Source organism: Choloepus didactylus, chromosome 2 (genome assembly GCF_015220235.1).
Source record: "Choloepus didactylus isolate mChoDid1 chromosome 2, mChoDid1.pri, whole genome shotgun sequence".
Taxonomy (NCBI): Eukaryota; Metazoa; Chordata; class Mammalia; order Pilosa; family Megalonychidae; genus Choloepus; species Choloepus didactylus.
In genome coordinates, this window is record NC_051308.1 from 234,327,793 (window position 1) to 234,351,235 (window position 23,443).

A 23,443-nucleotide genomic window follows, 5' to 3' on the forward strand; every position below is an offset into this window, starting at 1 on the left:
GCTGGAAAAAAAAATTGTGGGCAGCCTTTACCCACAGATATAACTAACCCGGTCCTTCACCTCTCCAAAAAATAAAGCACTGTAGCCAAACAATTTGTTAGGTTTCCAAAATAAAAATAAAAAAAAAAAAAATCCCCAAACTCTCACCAGAAGTCATCAATAAAATGTCAGGAAGGCCGAAAATAAAGTCCCCCTGATATATTCTCATATGTGGCTATAGAACTTCTGATCAATTACTTTTTAAAAATTTCTTTTGATCAAGGTACAAATTCACATAACATAAAATTCAGTGGCATTTAGTACAGTTACAACGTTTGCAACCACCACTTCTACCTGGTTCCAAAATGTTTTCATCACCCCGAGGGGCAACTCCATACCCATTAGGAGCAGTTGCTTTTAAAGTAATCCCTGCTCTGCCGAGAATTTTCCAGTGGTTCGAAGGAGGTACATGGGTGATCTCTGGGCTGCTTACTGGTTCTTTAACAAGTCTCTCTCTCTCCTGCTCAGTCCTCTCTGCCCTCAGCTCTCACTTCTTCCTGCTAGGAAATGTGTTTCTCCACCACTATTCCATCGCTCACTACTGCCTGAGCACTAAGCTAACTGGAACTGGGTTTGAATCCTCACTCTGTCCCTTGCATTGTGCAACCTTGGGTAAGTTGCTTAACCTCTCTGAGCCTTTCCTCATCTGTAAAATGCAGGTGAGACAATCTCTATAGAAGACTGGAAGATTAAATGAGCTACTGAATGTAAAATGCATAGGATATAGCAGGTGCACAATAAACAGTGGTTACGGATGTTATTATTGGGGATAAAGCAGTAACCAAACCACTGGTTGAATCTCCTGGAAATAAGAGGTGGTTACCTGGAAGCAGAAAAGAAGAGCACTTCCAGGCCCCAGAGAACTGTGGGAGACAGTGGGCAAGTCCCTTCGTGGTCCCCCTCACCTTCTCCTGCTGGGCCAGGTCCTGGTCCAAATAAACCTCCCTGGGAGGTCCGGCCCCGGAAAGTCCCTCAGCCACCACCTGTCCCGGGAGTTCCACGCTGCTGGTCCACACTAATCATATCAACAGAGGGCAAAGAATTGAATGGTGAGTGGCTCGAAGGGCCTAAAGAATATTTTCAGAGTAACTGTCAAATTCATTTCCCCTTCAGATTTACAGCTTACATAATTTCCAAAAACCAATGAAAGCATGACAGAAGCACTGAAAAAGAGAAAATGCTGTTTTCTTCCTCCTTCCCAGTGATAACCATGTGGCTATTCGGTTTGATGTGTCTGTCCCGAGTTTTTTCTCCTCCCCGTATTAGCTGACAGCCTTGGGCAGTTCATTTAATCTCTCCAAGCCTTAGTTTCCATGTATGTAACACACAGATAAAGAGTCTCTGCTATAAAGGGCTATTGTAAGGATGAAATGAAATAATTATTTATAGCAGTTATTGGAAACTATGGTCCTGGGACCAAATCTGGCCCATTGCTCATTTCTGTAAATAAAGTTTTATTGCAACACGGCCACAGCCATGCGTTTACTTAGTGTCTATGACTGCTTTTGAGTTACAAGGCAGCGTTGAGTAGCTACGGCAGAGACCATGAGGCCCACAAAGCCTAAACTATGTACCATCTGGCTCGTCACAGAAAAAGTCTGCTGACCCTGACATTTAGCACTAAATGTTAGCTATTTTTAATGTAATTATATCTTTAAAAAATAAAAAAACGGATTTATATTATAGAGAATTTTTCTCAACTTGCTTTTTCATTGGACAACACATCAAAGACATCTTCCCATGTCAGTGGATCGGCTTTATCACATTCTTTTTTTTTTTAATTGATATTGTTCACATACCACACAATTATCCAAAGATCCTAAGTGTACAATCAATTGCCCATGGCACCATCATACAGCTGAGCATCCATCACCACAATTTTTTTTTCCAATTTTTAGAACATTTTCATTACTCCAGAAAAGAAATAAAGACAAAAAAAGGAAACTTAAATCCTCCCATACCCCTAACCACCCCCCCTCTATTATTGAGTCATAGTTTTGGTATAGTACACTTGTTACTGTTGATGAAGGAATGTTAAAATACTACTAACTGTAGTATATAGTTTGTAATAGGTATATATTTTTTCCTATATGCCCCTCTATTATTAACTTCTAGTTACAGTGTCATACATTTGTTCTAGTTCATGAGAGAGATTTCTAATATTTGTACAGTTAATCATGGACATTGTCTAACACAAGATTCACTGTTTTATACATTCCCATCTTTTAACCTCCAATTTTCCTTCTGGTGACATGCGTGACTCTGAGCTTCCCCTTTCCACCACCTTCACACACCATTCAGCACTGTTAGTTATTTTCACAATGTGCTACCATCACGTCTCTCCATTTCCAAACGTTTAAGTTCACCCTAATTGAACATTCTGCTCATAATAAGCAACCGCTCCCCATTCCTTAGCCTTGTTCTATATCCTGGTAACTTATATTTCATGTCTATGAGTTTACATATTATAATTAGTTCATATCAGTGAGACCCTGCAATATTTGTCCTTATGTGTCTGTCTTATTTCACTCAATATAGTGCCCTCAAGGTTTCTTCATCAACCCATTTTTTTAAGACAGTTTTGTTCACCCACCATACATTCCATCCTAAGTAAAGAATCATTGGTTCCCTGTATAGTCACGTATTAATGTATTCAGCACCACCACCTCTACCGATATAAGGACATCTCCATTTCTTCCCCAAAGCAGGAGGAAGAGTCAAAGAAGGTAAAGAGACAAAAGAAAAAGAAAAAAAGAGAGAAAAAAAACATGACAGCTAGAAAGCAACAAAAGGAAAGACAGCATTAAACTAAAGTAAAGAGTCAGACAACATCACCAATGCCAGGAATCCCATACCCTTCCCCTATGCCCCCCCCACCATATGCATTTAGCTTTGGTATATTGCCTTTGTTATATTAAAGGAAGCATAATACACTATTTCTGTTAATTATAGTCTCCAGTTTGCATTGATTGTATATTCCCCCAATCTCACTCTATTTTTAACACCTTGCAATGCTAACATTCATTTGTTCTACCTCATGTAAAAACAAATTTGTACCTTTTATTACAATCGTTAAGCACCCTAGGTTTCACTGAGTTATACAGTCCCAGTCTTCATCTTTCATCTTTCATTCTGGTGTCCCACATGGTCCCAACTTTCCTCTTTCAACCATACTCACAGTCATCTTTGTTCAGTGTACTTACATTGCTGTGCTACTGTCTCCCAAAATTGTTTTCCAAACCTCTCACTCCTGTTTTTTCCTTTCTATCTGTAGTGATTCCTTTCTTGTTTCCTGTAGAGCAGGTATCTTGTTCACAAACTCTGTCACTGTTTGTCAGAGAATATTTTGAGCTCTCCCTTATATTTGAAGGACAGTTTTGCCAGATATAGGATTCTTGGTTGGTGGTTTTTCTCTTTCAGTATCTTAAATACATCACACCACTTCCTTCTTGCCTCCATAATTTCTATTGAGAATTCTGCACATAGTCTTATCAAGCCTCCTTTGTACGTGAGGGATCACTTTTCTCTCGCTGCTTTCAGGATTCTCTCTTTATCTTTGATGCTTATTAATCTGATTATTAAGTATCTTGGTGTAGGCCTATTCAGATCTATTCTGTTTGGAGTATGCTGTACTTCTTGGATCTGTAATTTTATGTCTTTCAAAAGACATGGGAAATTTTCATTGATTATTTCCTCTATTATTGCTTCTTCCCCTTTCCCTTCTCTTCTCCTTCTGGGACACCCATGACACGTACATTTCTGCATTTCATGTTGTCCTTTAATTCCCAGAGACGTTGCCCATATTTTTCCATTCTTTTCCCCATCTGTTCTTTCATGTGTAGCCTTTCAGGTATCTTGTTCTCCAGTTCCTGAGTGTTTTCTTCTGCCTCTTGAGATCTGCTGTTGTATGTCTCCATTGTGTCTTTCATCTCTTGTGTTCTGCCTTTCATTTCCATAGATTCTGCCAATTGTTTTTTTGAACTTTTGATTTCTACCTTATGTACGCCCAGTGTTTTCTTTACACTCTTCATCTCTTTTGCCATATCTTCCCTAAACTTTTTGAATTGATTTAGCATTAGCTGTTTAAATTCCTGTATCTCAGTTGAAGTGTAAGTTTGTTCCTTTGACTGGGCCATAACTTCATTTTTCTTAGTGTCAGTTGTAGTCTTCTGTTGTCTAGGCATCTGGTTTCCTTGGTTACCCCAATCAGGTTTTCCCAGGCCAGAATGGGCTCAGGTCTCAGAACGAGGCAATACTATCATGTCTCCCTGAGGGTGTGTCTTAGAAGATTGATGCACCCTGTGAGGCCTCAAGTCACTATGCTTTTCTGCCTGGCAGGTGGCACTAGTCAGCCTGTAGCTCCAGACTGGTGTAAGGAGGTGTGGCCCGTGGCTGTTTTCCCCCAGACTCTGGGGTCTGGCTCTAAACAGAAGGCGGGTAGTAGAGCTGGGCCCCACCCCTTTCCTCTTAGGGAAGATAGACCCCCTAGGGAGAGGTCATTAGCATTTCAATGGTCTCTCTCTGCCTGTGCTGTCTCCACCCTTGTCTGAGTCAGAGCGCTGGGAACTGAAAATAGCTGAGGCTTTCTCCACTGAGCCAAAAAAGGGACAGAAAGCCCCTTCAGGACCAGTCCATAGCCATCCTCTGGCTCTCCAAGGTCAGTCATCACCAGATGCCTCTGTCTGCTTCTTGGGGATTTGTAGCCTGTACTGAGCAGTCCATGTTTGTTAATTAAAACCCCAATTGGAGCTCAGCTGAGTTATATTCGCTTGCTCAGAGAGTGCTACTCTCTAGCATCATGAGGCTTTGCAGTTTGGGCCATGGGGGGAGGGGTTTCCTGGCTTGGATCCACAGTTTTTACTTACAGATTTTATGCTGTGATCTCGGGCATTCCTCCAATTCAGGTTGGTGTATGATGAGTGGACAGTCACATTTGTCCCCCTGCAGTTATTCCAGATTATTTACTAGTTGTTGCTGGTTGTTTATTAATTGTTCCAGGGGGACAAACTAGCTTCCACTCCTCTCTATGGCACCATCTTCTTCCCTCCCTTCATATTCTTTTTAAACAGTTACATTGTAGTCTGCTGTACAAATGCACCAGAACTTATTTAACTAGGAACCACTTGATGGGCATTTAGGTTTTATTTTTTTTATCCCCAGTATTACAAGGGCTGTTTATAAGACTTTCAGGGGTTCTGACATTGTTGGGTTTGGAGTCTCCACCATACATCATATCAAACATATTACAATTCACTTGCATAAACACTGAATACAATTTTTTTTTGGTGTAGAAGTTTTTGAAAACAATTCTATAATTCTGCTTTTGAGATTTCTTGACTTCCAGCAGCACATTTTAAATTTCCAGCTGACTATGATTTCTGGGCAGTTGTTGCATATTCTTTGTCATCTTGTGATATGAAAAATTGAAGCAACTGTTTTCAAATGTAATGAAACATTAATGAATGTTAATGTTAAAAATGAATGAAGTCCACACCATCACATCATTTGTGGACATTTATTTAGTGATTTATTTGTTTTGGTTCTGCATTTTTTATTTATGTCTTTTAGAGTCAATGATTCCCATCCCTGATCCCCCCTGCCTCCCCCCACCCCCAGGTCTCAAACACCTTTGTGGACCCTGGAACCACTAGTGGACATGGGGATAACAGTATACTTCGTGGATGCCTGGCTTCGAGGGTTGCAATGACTGGTGCCAGCTAGAGAGTTTCCCAGGGCACAAGGGAAACATGCGCCTGGACTCCCAACCCATCCTTACTGCCTGGGCACCAGAACAGGTGGGGATCCCCAGAACATCCTGATCCTGCTTTTTAATGGGTGTTGTGGCTTGGAATTATGCACCCCAGAAAAACATGTTCTTAAACTTAATCCACTCTTGGGAAGTCTTGTAAATAGGACCTGTTGATGAGGTTGCTTCAGGTAAGGTGTGGCCCAGCTGACTCAGGATGGGTCTTAATCCCATTACCAAAGGCCCTCTAGGGAAGGTCCCAGAGAGAGAGAAACCCATGGAGGGAGTGACCAGAAGCTGGAAGTCAACAAAACCCGGAAGACAAGAGAGAAGCCAGGAGAGGCCGCCAAGTGCATTGCCATGTGACAGAAAAGCCAAGGTCCAAGGATCACCGGCTGCCAGTCCCAGAACACCAGCTTTCCAAGAGAAAGCACCACCTTGTTGACACCTTGATTTGGGACTTCTCCTAGCCTCAAAACCCTGAACCTGTAAATGCTTATCATTCAAGCCAACCTATTACATGGTATTTGCTTAGGCAGCCAGGAAACTAAAACACTGGACTAAAACTTGGCAATAAAACAAACCTATCAAACAAAACTCCTCAAAAGAGGCAATGAGGAAAATGCTTCCAGTTATGCCAAGTCCCCTTCCCTGTGGTGAGGAGTGGATCCAAGGTCAAACTCCTGGTTGGAGCCAGATCTTGGATGATGTGCCTCCTGCCTAAGACCCTGCTGAGGCTTCCTGTGGGATAAAGACACAACTTTTGACATGGCCGGGCTCCTGCCAGCTTCTCCGGCCCCTTGTCTAGCCACTTTCCTCCAGGAGCTCACCCCTTGCACTGACCATTCCCTCGCACTAACCCCGCCCCAGCCTTTGCATGTGTAGTCCATTCCACCCGGAATGCTGCTCCCTTCCACTCTGCACTTAGTGAATGTCAACTCAACTTTCAGTGCTTGGCTTGAGCACCCCTTCCTCAGGAATGCCTTCCTGAACCCCCTAACCAACTCAGATCCTATTATTTTGAGCTCATGGGGCATTGTGTGCCTCTCCTGCCTGGCGTTGCCTTGGTTACCACTTTATGGTGGTTGTTCCATGATTATTTCATTAATGTCAGTTTCCCTGAAGAGATGTTGAGTTCAATGAAGCTGGACACCACATCTCAGTTTGCTCACCACTGTACCCCTCAAAATGAGTTTTGTTATTAATCCCTTTTTACAAATGTGCCAACTGGGGCAAAGAGAGATAAAGCCTCTACCCAAGCTCACATGGCTGGGAAGTGGACCCCCACTTGTACCCATCATGCTGTATGAGTGTGGGCAGGGAAAGGTGTTCAGGAAAGTTGTCTGTGAGCAAAAGCACATGCTAAGTGATGCTCATGAAAGCCACACGAATCGCCTGGCACTGTCCGTAGAGCTCCCCACAGTGCTGTGAGGCAGGGACTGTCATTAGCCCCATTTTAGAAGTGGGAGCTTAAGTGCTTCCTCATCCAGCTCACACATCCAGTAAGGACTAAGTCAGCTGGTCTGGCTCTGGAACCAGGGTGCATAACATTACACCAGGAGGAACTCTGCAAATGTGGGGAATGCATGGTTGAGGGGATAAATGAATGATTTTAGGAACTGGGTTCACCCTGACAAGCCCATCAAAGAGCAGTTCTGTGTAGACTGGGCATTGCCCTGCCAGGTTGTCTCACTGTCCTTATTCAGTGCCAAGGATCCCCCGACTGTGTTTTAGTGGCCACCTGGATGAAAGTCAAGGAGAGCAACTGTTTCGTTTGTCCCAGAAGAGAGTGGGGGTGGGAGGGGTGGTGGAATGCTGGGATGCAGGATAGGACCTTCAGTGCTAAAGGCGGTAAAATTCCAGGCAAACCTGGATGAGTTGGTCTCCCTAGAAATAGCTGAGGAAAGAAAGCACCTGCCCAGCCCTGCATGCCCCCACACCGGGTTTCTGGCCACCACAGGAGAGGCTGCAGCAATGCTGTGGACAAGCGGGACTCAGGGAAGAGGCGCTGCTGCGTTCTGGACACCAACAGATGCTCTATTCTCAAGGTTCAGAAAGCAGTGGAGCCCTCCTCAAAGCTGAGAATATGCATTGCAAGCGCAGCCTTCTGCGAGGCGCAGGGAGCAGGCCCAGGGCCCGGGCCACCCAGATGGCCACCGTCCCTCTCTCAGATACTCTGGTTCTTCCCATCCCTCTTCCTTCCCATGCCTTCTGGAAGGCAGCTGTCACTGCAGGGTGATGGGTGGCGGGAGGGGGGAAGTGCTGAACAGAACAAGGGGGACAAGTGAATGAAGGGCTTCATGGGGAGCAGCTCCCGCCACCCCCAGCCTCTCCCTGCACTCAGTCCACGATGAGGAGACTTCTCTTATCGGAAGCTCACTTCTCCCCATCTCCTCACGCTCCTGGATCCCAGGCAGCTGGGTCCTAACTGAGCAGTGCAGCACCGGCAGATAGAAAGAGAACCCAAGCTACATAACATGATTTTAAATTGCTGAGTAGTCATATTAAAAAGTTAAAAGAGAGTTGGGAAGGTAGAGCAGTGTGAATTAACAAAGCCCCATTCAGCCATCATTTCAGCAGACTGGGAGCCTCCCTACACAGCCCAGCAGCCCAGAACTGCCCTGGGGGGACGGCACTCACCTGTGACATAGCACAGTCATCCCTCAACAGAGGACCCGAGGTGCACGGCCTGGAAGAGGGGCCCACTTGCAAGTCTCAGGAGCCATACGCCAATACCAAGGACTTGTGGGTCAGTGGCAGAGACAAACTGTGGCAGGACTGAACTGAAGGATTAGACTATTGCACCAGCTTTAAAACTCTAGGATCACCAGGGAGATTTGATTGTTAGAGACAGCCCCCCCTCCCTGACTGCCCAGAAACACGCCCCATATACAGGGCAGGCAACACCAACTACACACGCAAGCTTGGTACACCAATTGGACCCCACAAGACTCACTCCCCCACTCACCAAAAAGGCTAAGCAGGGGAGAACTGGCTTGTGGAGAACAGGTGGCTCGTGGACGCCACCTGCTGGTTAGTTAGAGAAAGTGTACTCCACGAAGCTGTAGATCTGATAAATTAGAGATAAGGACTTCAATAGGTCTACAAACCCTAAAAGAACCCTATCAAGTTCAGCAAATGCCACGAGGCCAAAAACAACAGAAAATTATAAAGCATATGAAAAAACCAGACGATATGGATAACCCAAGCCCAAGCACCCAAATCAAAAGACCAGAAGAGACACAGCACCTAGAGCAGCTACTCAAAGAACTAAAGATGAACAATGAGACCATAGTACAGGAGATAAAGGAAATCAAGAAGACCCTAGAAGAGCATAAAGAAGACATTGCAAGACTAAATAAAAAAATGGATGATCTTATGGAAATTAAAGAAACTGTTGACCAAATTAAAAAGATTCTGGACACTCATAGTACAAGACTAGAGGAAGCTGAACAACGAATCAGTGACCTGGAAGATGACAGAATGGAAAATGAAAGCATAAAAGAAAGAATGGGGAAACAAATTGAAAAAATCGAAATGGACCTCAGGGATATGATAGATAATATGAAATGTCCAAATATAAGACTCATTGGTGTCCCAGAAGGGGAAGAAAAGGGTAAAGGTCTAGGAAGAGTATTCAAAGAAATTGTTGGGGAAAACTTCCCAAATCTTCTAAACAACATAAATACACAAATCATAAATGCTCAGCGAACTCCAAATAGAATAAATCCAAATAAACCCACTCCGAGACATATACTGATCACACTATCAAACACAGAAGAGAAGGAGCAAGTTCTGAAAGCAGCAAGAGAAAAGCAATTCACCACATACAAAGGAAACAGCATAAGACTAAGTAGTGACTACTCAGCAGCCACCATGGAGGCAAGAAGGCAGTGGCACGATATATTTAAAATTCTGAGTGAGAAAAATTTCCAGCCAAGAATACTTTATCCAGCAAAGCTCTCCTTCAAATTTGAGGGAGAGCTTAAATTTTTCACAGACAAACAAATGCTGAGAGAATTTGCTAACAAGAGACCTGCCCTACTGGAGATACTAAAGGGAGCCCTACAGACAGAGAAACAAAGAAAGGACAGAGAGACTTGGAGAAAGGTTCAGTACTAAAGAGATTCGGTATGGGTACAATAAAGGATATTAATAGAGAGAGGGGAAAAATATGACAAACATAAACCAAAGGATAAGATGGCTGATTCAAGAAATGCCTTCACGGTTATAACGTTGAATGTAAATGGATTAAACTCCCCAATTAAAAGATATAGATTCGCAGAATGGATCAAAAAAATGAACCATCAATATGTTGCATACAAGAGACTCATCTTAGACACAGGGACACAAAGAAACTGAAAGTGAAAGGATGGAAAAAATATTTCATGCAAGCTACAGCCAAAAGAAAGCAGGTGTAGCAATATTAATCTCAGATAAAATAGACTTCAAATGCAGGGATGTTTTGAGAGACAAAGAAGGCCACTACATACTAATAAAAGGGGCAATTCAGCAAGAAGAAATAACAATCGTAAATGTCTATGCACCCAACCAAGGTGCCACAAAATACATGAGAGAAACACTGGCAAAACTAAAGGAAGCAATTGATGTTTCCACAATAATTGTGGGAGACTTCAACACATCACTCTCTCCTATAGATAGATCAACCAGACAGAAGACCAATAAGGAAATTGAAAACCTAAACAATCTGATAAATGAATTAGATTTAACAGACATATACAGGACATTACATCCCAAATCAACAGGATACATATACTTTTCTACTGCTCACGGAACTTTCTCCAGAATAGATCATATGCTGGGACATAAAACAAGCCTCAATAAATTTAAAAAGATTGAAATTATTCAAAGCACATTCTCTGACCACAATGGAATACAATTAGAAGTCAATAACCATCAGAGACTTAGAAAATTCACAAATACCTGGAGGTTAAACAACACACTCCTAAACAATCAGTGGGTTAAAGAAGAAATAGCAAGAGAAATTGCTAAATATATAGAGACGAATGAAAATGAGAACACAACATACCAAAACCTATGGGATGCAGCAAAAGCAGTGCTAAGGGGGAAATTTATAGCACTAAACGCATATATTAAAATGGAAGAAAGAGCCAAAATCAAAGAACTAATGGATCAACTGAAGAAGCTAGAAAATGAACAGCAAACCAATCCTAAACCAAGTACAAGAAAAGAAATAACAAGGATTAAAGCAGAAATAAATGACATAGAGAACAAAAAAACAATAGAGAGGATAAATATCACCAAAAGTTGGTTCTTTGAGAAGATCAACAAGATTGACAAGCCCCTAGCTAGACTGACAAAATCAAAAGAGAGAAGACCCATATAAACAAAATAATGAATGAAAAAGGTGACATAACTGCAGATCCTGAAGAAATTAAAAAAATTATAGAGGATACTATGAACAACTGTATGGCAACAAACTGGATAATGTAGAGGAAATGGACAATTTCCTGGAAACATATGAACAACCTAGACTGACCAGAGAAGAAATAGAAGACCTCAACCAACCCATCACAAGCAAAGAGATCCAATCAGTCATCAAAAATCTTCCCACAAATAAATGCCCAGGGCCAGATGGCTTCACAGGGGAATTCTACCAAACTTTCCAGAAAGAACTGACACCAATCTTACTCAAACTCTTTCAAAACATCGAATAAAATGGAACACTACCTAACTCATTTTATGAAGCTAACATCAATCTAATACCAAAACCAGGCAAAGATGCTACAAAAAAGGAAAACTACCGGCCAATCTCCCTAATGAATATAGATGCAAAAATCCTCAACAAAATACTTGCAAATCGAATCCAAAGACACATTAAAAAAATCATACACCATGACCAAGTGGGGTTTATTCCAGGCATGCAAGGATGGTTCAACAAAAGAAAATCAATCAATGTATTACAACACATTAACAAGTCAAAAGGGAAAAATCAATTGATCATCTCAATAGATGCTGAAAAAGCATTTGACAAAATCCAACATCCCTTTTTGATAAAAACACTTCAAAAGGTAGGAATTGAAGGAAACTTCCTCAACATGATAAAGAGCATATATGAAAAACCCACAGCCAGCATAGTACTCAATGGTGAGAGACTGAAAGCCTTCCCTCTAAGATCAGGAACAAGACAAGGATGCCCGCTGTCACCACTGTTATTCAACATTGTGCTGGAAGTGCTAGCCAGGGCAATCCGGCAAGACAAAGAAATAAAAGGCATCCAAATTGGAAAAGAAGAAGTAAAACTGTCATTGTTTGCAGATGATATGATCTTATATCTAGAAAACCCTGAGAAATCGACGATACAGCTACTAGAGCTAATAAACAAATTTAGCAAAGTAGCGGGATACAAGGTTAATGCACGTAAGTCAGTAATGTTTCTATATGCTAGAAATGAACAAACTGAAGAGACACTCAAGAAAAAGATACCATTTTTAATAGCAACTAAAAAAATCAAGTACCTAGGAATAAACTTAACCAAAGATGTAAAAGACCTATACAAAGAAAACTACATAACTCTACTAAAAGAAATAGAAGGGGACCTTCAAAGATGGAAAAATATTCCATGTTCATGGATAGGAAGACTAAATGTCATTAAGATGTCAATTCTACCCAAACTCATCTACAGATTCAATGCAATCCCAATCAAAATTCCAACAACCTACTTTGCAGACTTGGAAAAGCTAGTTATCAAATTTATTTGGAAAGGGAAGATGCCTCGAATTGCTAAAGACACTCTAAAAAAGAAAAACGAAGTGGGAGGACTTACACTCCCTGACTTTGAAGCTTATTATAAAGCCACAGTTGCCAAAACAGCATGGTACTGGCACAAAGATAGACATATAGATCAATGGAATCGAATTGAGAATTCGGAGATAGACCCTCAGATCTATGGCCGACTGATCTTTGATAAGGCCCCCAAAGTCACTGAACTGAGCCATAATGGTCTTTTCAACAAATGGGGCTGGGAGAGTTGGATATCCATATCCAAAAGAATGAAAGAGGACCCCTACCTCACCCCCTACACAAAAATTAACTCAAAATGGACCAAAGATCTCAATATAAAAGAAAGTACCATAAAACTCCTAGAAGACAATGTAGGAAAACATCTTCAAGACCTTGTATTAGGCGGCCACTTCCTAGACTTTACACCCAAAGCACAAGCAACAAAAGAGAAAATAGATAAATGGGAACTCCTCAAGCTTAGAAGTTTCTGCACCTCAAAGGAATTTCTCAAAAAGGTAAAGAGGCAGCCAACTCAATGGGAAAAAATTTTTGGAAACCATGTATCTGACAAAAGACTGATATCTTGCATATATAAAGAAATCCTACAACTCAATGACAATAGTACAGTCGGCCCAATTATAAAATGGGCAAAAGATATGAAAAGACAGTTCTCTGAAGAGGAAATACAAATGGCCAAGAAACACATGAAAAAACGTTCAGCTTCACTAGCTATTAGAGAGATGCAAATTAAGACCACAATGAGATACCATCTAACATCGGTTAGAATGGCTGCCATTAAACAAACAGGAAACTACAAATGCTGGAGGGGATGTGGAGAAATTGGAACTCTTATTCACTGTTGGTGGGACTGTATAATGGTTCAGCCACTCTGGAAGTCAGTCTGGCAGTTCCTTAGAAAACTAGATAAGAGTTACCATTCGATCCAGCGATTGCACTTCTTGGTATATACCCGGAAGAACGGAAAGCAGTGACACGAACAGATATCTGCACGCCAATGTTCATAGCAGCATTATTCACAATTGCCAAAAGATGGAAACAACCCAAATGTCCTTCAACAGATGAGTGGATAAATAAAATGTGGTATATACACACGATGGAATACTACGCGGCAGTAAGAAGGAACGATCTCGTGAAACATATGACAACATGGATGAACCTTGAAGACATAATGCTAAGCGAAATAAGCCAGGCACAAAAAGAGAAATATTATATGCTACCACTAATGTGAACTTTGAAAAATGTAAAACAAATGGCTTATAATGTAGAATGTAGGGGAACTAGCAATAGAGAGCAATTAAGGAAGGGGGAACAATAATCCAAGAAGAACAGATAAGCTATTTAATGTTCTGGGGATGCCCAGGAATGACTATGGTCTGTTAATTTCTGATGGATATAGTAGGAGCAAGTTCACAGAAATGTTGCTATATTAGGTAACTTTCTTGGGGTAAAGTAGGAACATGTTGGAAGTTAAGCAGTTATCTTAGGTTAGTTGTCTTTTTCTTACTCCCTTGTTATGGTCTCTTTGAAATGTTCTTTTATTGTATGTTTGTTTTCTTTTTAACTTTTTTTTCATACAGTTGATTTAAAAAAGAAGGGAAAGTTAAAAAAAAAAACAAGGAAAAAAAGTTAAAAGAAAAGGTGAAATTAATTTTAATGATATATTTTATTTGGCCCATTATATTAAAAATATGATCATTTCGACATATAATCAATTAAAAAATTAATAATGAGATATTTTACATTCCTTTTCTTTTGTACTTAAGTCTTCAAATCCCGGAGTTTATTTTATACATATAAGCACATCTCAAGGTAGAAGCTAAAGTTTCATTGGAAATATTTGATCTGGATCTAGATTCCACAAAATTTACAGCTGAAAAGAGGAGATTCATGCATCCAGGATGGTCCAAGCAAACTTAAAAGTTTCCCAATAACTGAATTGAGAAACAGTTAAAAATTTAAATTTAAATTGATTAAAATTAAATAAAACTAAAAATTCAGTTGCTCAGTCAGACTTAGCCACATTTCAAGTGCCCAGTAGCCAGATGTGGCTGGGGGCTGCCATGGTAGATGGCACAGAACTAGAACATTTTCTCTTTTGTTCCCCTTTTCTTTTACCTAATATCCCCTTTCCTGCCAACTTCCATAACCAGATACAGGGAAAAAAAAAAAAAAAAAAAAAAAAAAGGCAAGAGGAAGGATGAGAATAAAAACAACAACCTTTAGGGCACCGACTTCTACCAGAGCTGCTGAGGGGCCAGGCATTACTGCCTGTTGCAAAGTCCGGGATATATTTCTTGGGTCTTCAGCATAGACCATTTGATGTTACAGATGTGCAGTTAGTGTAACCTTTGCTCGGAGCAGTCTGTCACTCCAGGCAGCACCGCCCGCTCCTGGAGGAAAGTCCATAGCCCAGGGGCGGCAAACCAAAGGCCAGACCTGGGTCATGATGGGTGAGAAGAATGCCCCGTGACACGCTTGTGGCTGCCCTGAGTGACCTTTGGCAGGTAATGGCCAAGGCTCCTAAAGGACAGGGAGCCTGGACTCCATCGAACCTACAGAACAAGCTGGATGATGCCTTCGGGGTCTCCTTGCTGCTGGAGTTGTGTTTGCCAAAGTCTGTGAGAGGCGGAATTTGATCTGAGACTCACTTTCTGTAGAACCAAGCAGGGAGCAGTTATCCCTCACCCACTCCAAACTTCTTGACTGGCTTCAGTCCCAGAAAAGGACCAAAGAGCTGTGCACGACCGAAAGGAATGTAAGAATGGCGCATGACCAAAAACAACCTAAGACCTGTGCACTACCAAACTGGCTTAACTCAGTTCAAGACGACCCTCTGGTTGCTGGATCATTTGGAGGTTCCAGTGGGGAGAATTCTGATGACTGGCTGGGATGCCTGGGGCAGCGGGCTGGCAGGAGTGGGGAAAAGGGGCACTTGAAGAGGTTTAGGGCGGTAGCCACTTGCCAAGCAATAGGCAGTTTACTTCAATATTTTAACAGCTGGTCCAGCCATCCTGGTACTTAGTTGTTTACCAGCCCTCACCAGGGAGAACTTTTGGGCATGTATGTCCTTAACTGTGTCAGCCTCTTCAGGATTTGAATTGGATTTCTACACATTGTAATTTGTGAATACAAGTTGTTCAGGTTTGCTAATGCTGCTGTTTGCAAAACACCAGAGATGGATTGGCTTTTATAAAGGGGGTTTATTTGGTTACACAGTTACAGTCTAAAGGCCATAAAGTGTCCAAGGTAAGGCATCAGCAATAGTGTACCTTCACTGGAGAAAGGCCATTGGTGTCTGGAAAACCTCTGTTAGCTGGGAAGGCATGTGGCTGGCGTCTGCTTGCTACCAGGTTGCGTTTCAAAGTGGCATTCTCCAAAATGTCTCTGTATCAGCCTCTTGGGGCAAACTCTGGGCTAGTACCTCCAAAGCATCAGCAAAACCGCTTTTAACAGCTGTCTTCAAAATGTCTCTGTAAGTTGCAGCTCCTCTTCAAAATGTCACTCTCAGTTGCTCTGAGGTCCCTCTGTTTGTGAGCTCTTTTTATAAGACTCCAGTGAACTAATCAAGACCCGCCCTGAGTGGGCAGGGCCACATTTCCATAGAAACATTCAATCAAGAGGTTACACCCTAATCAAAGGTGTCACTTACATTTGGGTGGGTCACATCGCCATGGAAACACTCAATCAGAAGGTTCCAACCTAATCAACACTAATACATCTGCCCCCACAAGACTGCATTAAAGAATATGGCTTTTTCTGGGGGACATAATATATACAAACTAGCACACAAGTTAAATGACAATTATGGGTAGAAACCAACTTCACTTTTAAATTAAATATTTGTCGAGCATTTGCTTTATGCCAGGCATTACATTAAGCACTTATGGAGAATGCTCCATTTAATAAAGGAGGAATCTGAGGTACAGAGATGTCAAGCCACTTGCGAGTCAAGAGTGGAACCTGGGTTTGTTTGATTCAGAGCTCATACTCTAAACCACTGTGCAGTAAACTTAATGAAGTAGAAACATGTTCATGATTTACTGTTGAATTTTTTAAAAAGCAGGTTACCAAGATTAAGTTCAACCGAGCCCCATTATTGACAAAAATATATATGTGCATTAGAACAATATTTTGAAAAATCACTCCATGTATTTTCTATTCTCAATAATTCTTTTCCCGCCCCTCCATCTCTCATCAGCTCTTGCTGTTAAGATTCGGCCTTGGAGCTGGGGCTTTATTGCCTATGGAAAGAGAAGGGGGACATTACTCAGATCCGTGGTTCTCAACAAGGTGATTTTGCACCTAGGGGACATCTGACAATGTCTGGAGACATTTTGGGTGGTGACAACTGGGGAACTGCTAATGGCATCTGGTGGATAGAGCCCGGGGGTGCTGCCAAACATCCTGCAGTGCACAGGGCAGCACCCCTCCCTCCCAAAGGATTACCTGGCCCAAAAGGTCAGCAGTGCCGAGACTGGGAAATTCTGACCTAGAATAGTTAGGTCCTTGGCTTTGGGTTTCCAAGTAGAGCTTCTCAAATGTAAAGCAAGGTAATGGACTAAATGCAAAGGATTTTTATTTGAAGAGCCCAGCTTTTTTAAGAGAGGAAAGAGTTTTCTCAGAACTCTCAAAACAAGAGCTGGCCTGGAGGACTGGAACACAGAGTTTACCACAAAGCATGGAGTTGAGGGGTCCAGAATCTGACACAGGGAGAGTCCCATCATGCAGGAGGATGAAAGCCCTTTAGAGGTGGGGGTGGGGGCAGTGCAGAGAATCAGGGGAATGAGGGAGAATGCTTGGGATCAGGCATCATGGTGTCCTATCCCTCCTCCAACCCAGATGATATGCTTGGTGGGAGGCTGTGGTGGAAACACCCAAGTAGATTTGAGGGGGTCTAAGCCAAAGAACTTCTTCATTTCCCAAGAAGACTGTAAGTCCCTTTGAGAAGTCCCCAATTCAGCATCTTACTGGAGAAACACGGTATTCAGTGGAAAATTTAAAAATGGCTGAGTACCATAAAAAAAAAAAAAAGAATAAAAAGAAACAGCCCATGTGTTCATCAGTAAAAGAACGGACAAACAAACTGTGATGTTCTCATACAATGGAATACTACACAACAATAAAAAGAAATAAGCTCACCATACAGGCAACAAAATGGATGAATCTCAAACATATTATGCTGAGTGAAAGAAGTCTTACACAAAACAACATATATGATTCCATTTATTTGAGATCTTGGAACAGGAATATCTAATTCATGGTGGGAAAAAATTCAGAAGAGTAACTGCCTCTGGAGGATGGAGTTGGGAATTGATTGGGAAGGGACATGAGGGAACTTTCAGGGGTGTACAAGGTGATACAAGGATGTACACAGTTATCAAAAATTAATGAGTGTCCACTTGAGATATGTGTATTTCCTTGAGGGGTGGCCAGCCTCCAAGATGGCCCCAGTGAGTCTTGTCTCATACTCACATCCTTGTAGAGATATCTCCTGTACTGGATAGGGCTGATTCCAATAATCATTAAGATACTGCAGAAGTGATGGTGTAGGATTTCTGAGGCTATGCCATAGAAGACATTGGAGCTCCTGCCTTGTTCTCTTGGATTACTTGCTCTGGAGGAAGCAGCTGCTATTTCATGAGGACACTCACATGATGAAGAACCAAGGCCTCTGGCCAATAGCCATGCGAGTGCGCCATCTTGGTACTGGATCCTGCAGCCCTAGTCAAGCCTTCAGATGACTGCCAATGGCTTGACTACAACCTCTTTAGAGATCTGAGCCAGAGTAACCTTGTTAAGCCACTTCCGAATTTCTGACCAACAGAAACTGTGTAAGATAGTATGTGTTTATTGTTATTTCAGGCTGCTAAGTTTTGGGGTACTTTGTTATGTGACAATTAATAACTAATACACATTGTAGGTTAATTTTACATCAAACAATAAACAATTTAAACAAATACCGAACTCTAGACAATGGTATATGTGCTGAAGTATTTAGAGGGAAGTGTACAGATGTTTTCAATTTACTTTGAAATGCATAAAAAATATGGCAGATTAATGAATGGATAAAAGGATAGGCAGACAGATATGAATAAAATAACTATAGCAAAATATTAATGATAGAATCTACCTTGTGTGTATTCAGGCATTTGTCATAAAATTGTTTTTACTTTGCTGTATGTTTGAAAATTTCAAAATTCAATGTTGGGGGAAAATGACCATGTGATTTCTTTTTCCTTTTTTTTTTTTCCCTGTGTGATTTCTTAAGTTGGGTGGTAGGTACCTGGGGATTCATTTGAGGATGATGATACAGTGACAGTGATCATGACGATGATGACAACGATGACGAAGATGAGATACTCTTGGAATCTATTTCATTTACTCTCTAGTTTGCATATTTCATAATAATTTTTATTATTTTAATGGTTGAGGAAGGTGACTGTGAATGGTCCTTAGCCAGACCAGGGTGGGGTGTGGGGGCCCCGAGGGACCTGAGGCCCTAGAGGAGCCCTGGATATCATGCCTGGGGACCAAGTCTACCTGGAGGCTATGCCACTGAGGCTGGTGAGGTCAAGAGGATGGTGACAGGCAGGAAAACTCCTCCCCAAGTGCCATGAGGCCTTCAAGGGGAGAGAGGGTAAAGGAAGGAGACCCTAAAGGCTGTGGGTGCCCCAAAGTGACCAGGCCGTGAGTGGGCAGCCACTGGGACAACAATCCTTACATGTGACAGAAAGAAAACCAGATGAGATTAGATTGAATATACTCCTCTGGGGAACTTATTTCCTTGATAAGCCTTGGTTTCCTCAAATGCTAACAAAATATTTTAAAAACCTCCTAGGATCATTGTGGGCAAAGGGGATATCAGTCACAGACATTTCTGCACATCTGAGTCAAAGGGTATAAACTCAGATCCTGCTACGCATTCACACACGTGCACACTCACACACACGCATGCACACCCACCCACAGGGGTACTGAAAGTGCTTATGGGTGCAGCACAAAGGCTGGAGGGCTATGCACAGGGGAACTGGATGATAAAGATTATAGCTGATTTTTCACTTTTTTCTTACTTTCTGTCCATCCCCATTTCTATCCGACCCCCCACCAGTTGACTATGTACTTTTAGATTCAGAGAAAATAAGCAAAGAACAGGAACCACCCTCTGGGCTGTAAATCCCTCCTGTAGGCCACAAGCAGAAGCACCAGAGAATACCTTGCTTGAAGATGGGAGATGTGGGGGTGCCATCCATCACAAACGAGAACATCTTCCCACTGGCACTCACGGGCCGCTTGTGGGGGGAGGGCTGGACCATCGTGGGCCTGGGGAAGCCCTGGGACCAGCTCCTCTGCACCGAGGCTGTCTGGATGTTGGGGTGGAAGGGCATCTGAGGTGGAGGGGGTGGCTGGTTTGACTGCTGTGAGGCCCGAGGTGGCTGAGGCTTTGACCAGGGTCCTGGGCCACTCATCCATGGGTAGGAGACCTGTAGGGGCAGACAGGAGTGTCAGAAGAGGCTACAATCAGCTAGGATGGTCTCCACCCCTTTGTCCCAGCCACCTAATTGCTGCCCTAGGTCTCAGCTTTAAAGTCACCTCCCCTAGGAAGCCTTCCTGGACTCTCCCCAAGTTTGGGATGGTGGTGCCCCTGCCAGGGGTCACATAGCACCCCATTACGTCACCATTTATTGACTGCCTCCAGGCCCCCTGCCAAGAGGTTTGCATGAATTAACTCATTTAGTGTACTCAATGTTCTGTGAGCCTGAGCAAGGTCCAGGGGCTTTCCCAAGATCACAGATTTGGTAGTGAACTGCTGAGCCGGTAGAATTCCAACTCTAAGAGATTAGAGGCTTTCTATCTGGCTCACCGCTGCATCCTCAGCAGCTAGAATAAACCCTGGCACATAGAATATCCTCAATATTGGTTGGAAGAATGAACGAGCAAATCACTCCCATTCAAACCCAGCTCCATAGGACTCCACAGCCTGTTTTCTTTCCATCCAAGCAGCAGCTTCCCCTGGCACTTCTCCATCTGTCTCCCCTAGAAGCTCTGGGATGGCCAGGATCCCGACTGTTTCCTTAACCTTTGGTCCTCAAAACCCACCACCCCCGATTCTTGGCAGATGCTCCATACATATCTGTTGGTGAGCCTTCCGTCGTCTGATCCTGGGGAGGATGTCTGTAGCTACTTCCAATGGAGAACACAACAAAATCCATCTAACCATGAGAAGTCCCGACACCTGGCTTTTGTTTGGGTTTAACTCTTTGGTGGTGGTTTCTCCTGGCTGCTCCCTCTTGTCTGGCGACTCAAGGAGCACACTGATGAGCACAGTCACTGACTGCACTGAACTTTGCTCTCTTCAGGAGAGCAGGTCTCTTTATTCCCACTTTACAAATTAGGCCTGGAGAGGTTAAGGAATTTGCCCAAGGCCAAGTTGGCAGTGGTGGAGCCAGGCTTGGGATCAAGGTCTGAGGACATTTCTTCCTCTCTCTCTTCCCTCACCTCCCTCCCAAGGGCAGAAAAACACACTTTTGATGTAAGAAGCTAAGTCCAAACGTCAGCCCTGCTCTTTGCTGCCTCTATGGGGCTGCACATCTATTCTCCAGGGCTCACGTTGCTCCTTCTGTAGACTGGAGGGAATATAAGCTCCGAGACATGTAGTGAGGTACAGGACAGAAGGCCCCCCAAAACGAGCCCTGGCAGACAGAACTTTTGGTAGCTTCAGCTGGGTTTTATACAAGCAGAAGGTTCTCCACTCACTCAGGATCCTGAATCAATATTTACGCTATAAGTTCTTTTTTTTTTTATCTTCATTTTATTGAGATATATTCACATACCACACAGTCATACATAACAAATCGTACATTCGATTGTTCACAGTACCATTACATAGTTGTACATTCATTACCAAAATCAATCCCTGACACCTTCATTAGCACACACACAAAAATAACAAGAATAATAATTAAAGTGAAAAAGAGCAATTGAAGTAAAAAACACTGGGTACCTTTGTCTGTTTGTTTGTTTGTTTTCTTCCCCTATTTTTCTACTCATCCATCCATAAACTAGACAAAGTGGAGTGTGGTCCTTATGGCTTTCCCAATCCCATTGTCACCCCGCATAAGCTACATTTTTATACAATTGTCTTTGAGATTCATGGGTTCTGGGGTGTAGTTTGATAGTGTCAGGTATCCACCACCAGCTACCCCAATTCTTTAGAACCTAAAAAGGGTTGTCTAAATTGTGCGTAAGAGTGCCCACCAGAGTGACCTCTCGGCTCCTTTTGGAATCTCTCTGCCACTGAAGCTTATTTCATTTCCTTTCACATCCCCCTTTTTGTCAAGAAGATGTTCTCCGTCCCATGATGCCAGGTCTACATTCCTCCCTGGGAGTCATATTCCACATTGCCAGGGAGATTCACTCCCCTGGGTGTCTGATCCCACGTAGTGGGGAGGGCAGTGATTTCACCTTTCAAGTTGGCTTAGCTAGAGAGAGTGGGCCACATCTGAGCAACAAAGAGGCATTCAGGAGGAGGCTCTTAGGCACAATTATAGGGAGGCCTAGCCTCTCCTTTATAGCAACCGTCTTCCCAAGGGTAAAACCTATGGTAGAGGGCTCAACCCACCAAACCACCAGTCCCCTATGTCTGTGGTCATGTTACGCTATAAGTTCTTACGCAGCAAGTCAAGGATCCTGTGTGCTCCCCTTGAATGACTCCCTGGGAGACAGTGAGAACACTGTTTGGGGAAATCAAACACCTGCACTCCAGCCACCTGGGGCAGTTGGCCCAGCATTCCTAACGACACTGGCCCACTTTTAACTCTCTTATGGGAGATGGGACTTGGCAGCATTTTGGAACTCTAAGTATTACCTTATGTTTAGTCTCAAATTTCTCTCCACTGTTACACCTCATCCTCCACCCTCTTCTTCTCCCTTTCTTTAGTGTCAGGAGCTGAGCTGTTCCCCATGCCCTACTCTAACTGCTGTGTCCATCATGTCTCCCTCCTCTGGGCTGTCTTGCCCCAATCACTCCTCTTTTCCTATTGGTTTAATAAATATTTATTAAATGAATGTGCTGAAGGTAAGAAGGTTGAATTCTAATGCAATTTACTCCAAGCTTCTAGGAAATCGGAAATCTAAAGCGTATTGGCAGTGGTATAGGAATTCACTTTCAGGCTGGGATCAGCTCAGGGGAACCTCTCAGGTAACCACCCTTCACTGCAGACTAATTGCTGACCGTGCCTCATGTCTCAGTCCTTCCACTTTTCTATGAAAAAGGGGGAATTTCTCTCCTTCGCTCTCAGCCCATAGTTGTGCATGGGACTAAGCTACCAGCCAGTCACATTCACTGGCCGTAGTGATTGGTTCACAGGTGGGGTGTGGGCTCCATTCAGAGCCAAGAAGACCCACTGATCCTTGGAGGGACACTAACTGCTACCAGCATCCCCTTGCAACCTCGTGGGGCTGGAGAATGTAGCCAACACCTGGAAGTGGCACTGAGTTGAGACGTGGGAGGGGGACCCTGGCTTTGAGCCCTGGCTCCAGTCTCTCCCTGAACTACTCAGCACACGATGGAGCTGGGTTCTGTCATTTGCAGCACAAGGCCCTGACCGACAGGGTCACTAAAAAATGGAAGGGTGTCAAAGATGTGTAAATATAGCAAAGACAGCAATTAGCTTTTTGGATTAAAAAATGAAAAAAAAAAAAATAAGTTTGCTCGCAGGCTGGCTGGATGTCTTTAGCTGGAAGACCATAGTCGTTTTCTCTAGTTAGCAGGCCTGCCCTATAATAAGCAAGGTCAAGGTTTTCTCAGAAATTGCTGCTGATAACTACAAGGAAACAGGCAGGGAGTAAAAACAAATAAAAGAAAAAGATTCA

The 23,443-nt window shown here is 42.9% G+C and overlaps 1 protein-coding gene across 10 annotated transcripts in view; it reads right to left on the reverse strand.

Moving 5' to 3' along the window:
* The window catches only part of FHAD1 (forkhead associated phosphopeptide binding domain 1), a 174,446-nt gene that overhangs the window by 96,461 nt on the left and 54,542 nt on the right, over window positions 1–23,443 (reverse strand). For all 10 annotated transcript variants that reach the window (XR_005215504.1, XM_037828462.1, XM_037828468.1 and 7 more), the window contains exons 4-5: window positions 19,785–20,052; window positions 945–1,054 (exon numbers count right to left, since the gene is read on the reverse strand). Coding sequence is in view for 9 of the 10 variants with exons in the window: in XM_037828462.1 (XP_037684390.1) it covers window positions 945–1,054; window positions 19,785–20,052 (378 nt within the window). In the remaining variant the exon portion in view is untranslated. The remainder of the gene's footprint in view (window positions 1–944; window positions 1,055–19,784; window positions 20,053–23,443) is intronic.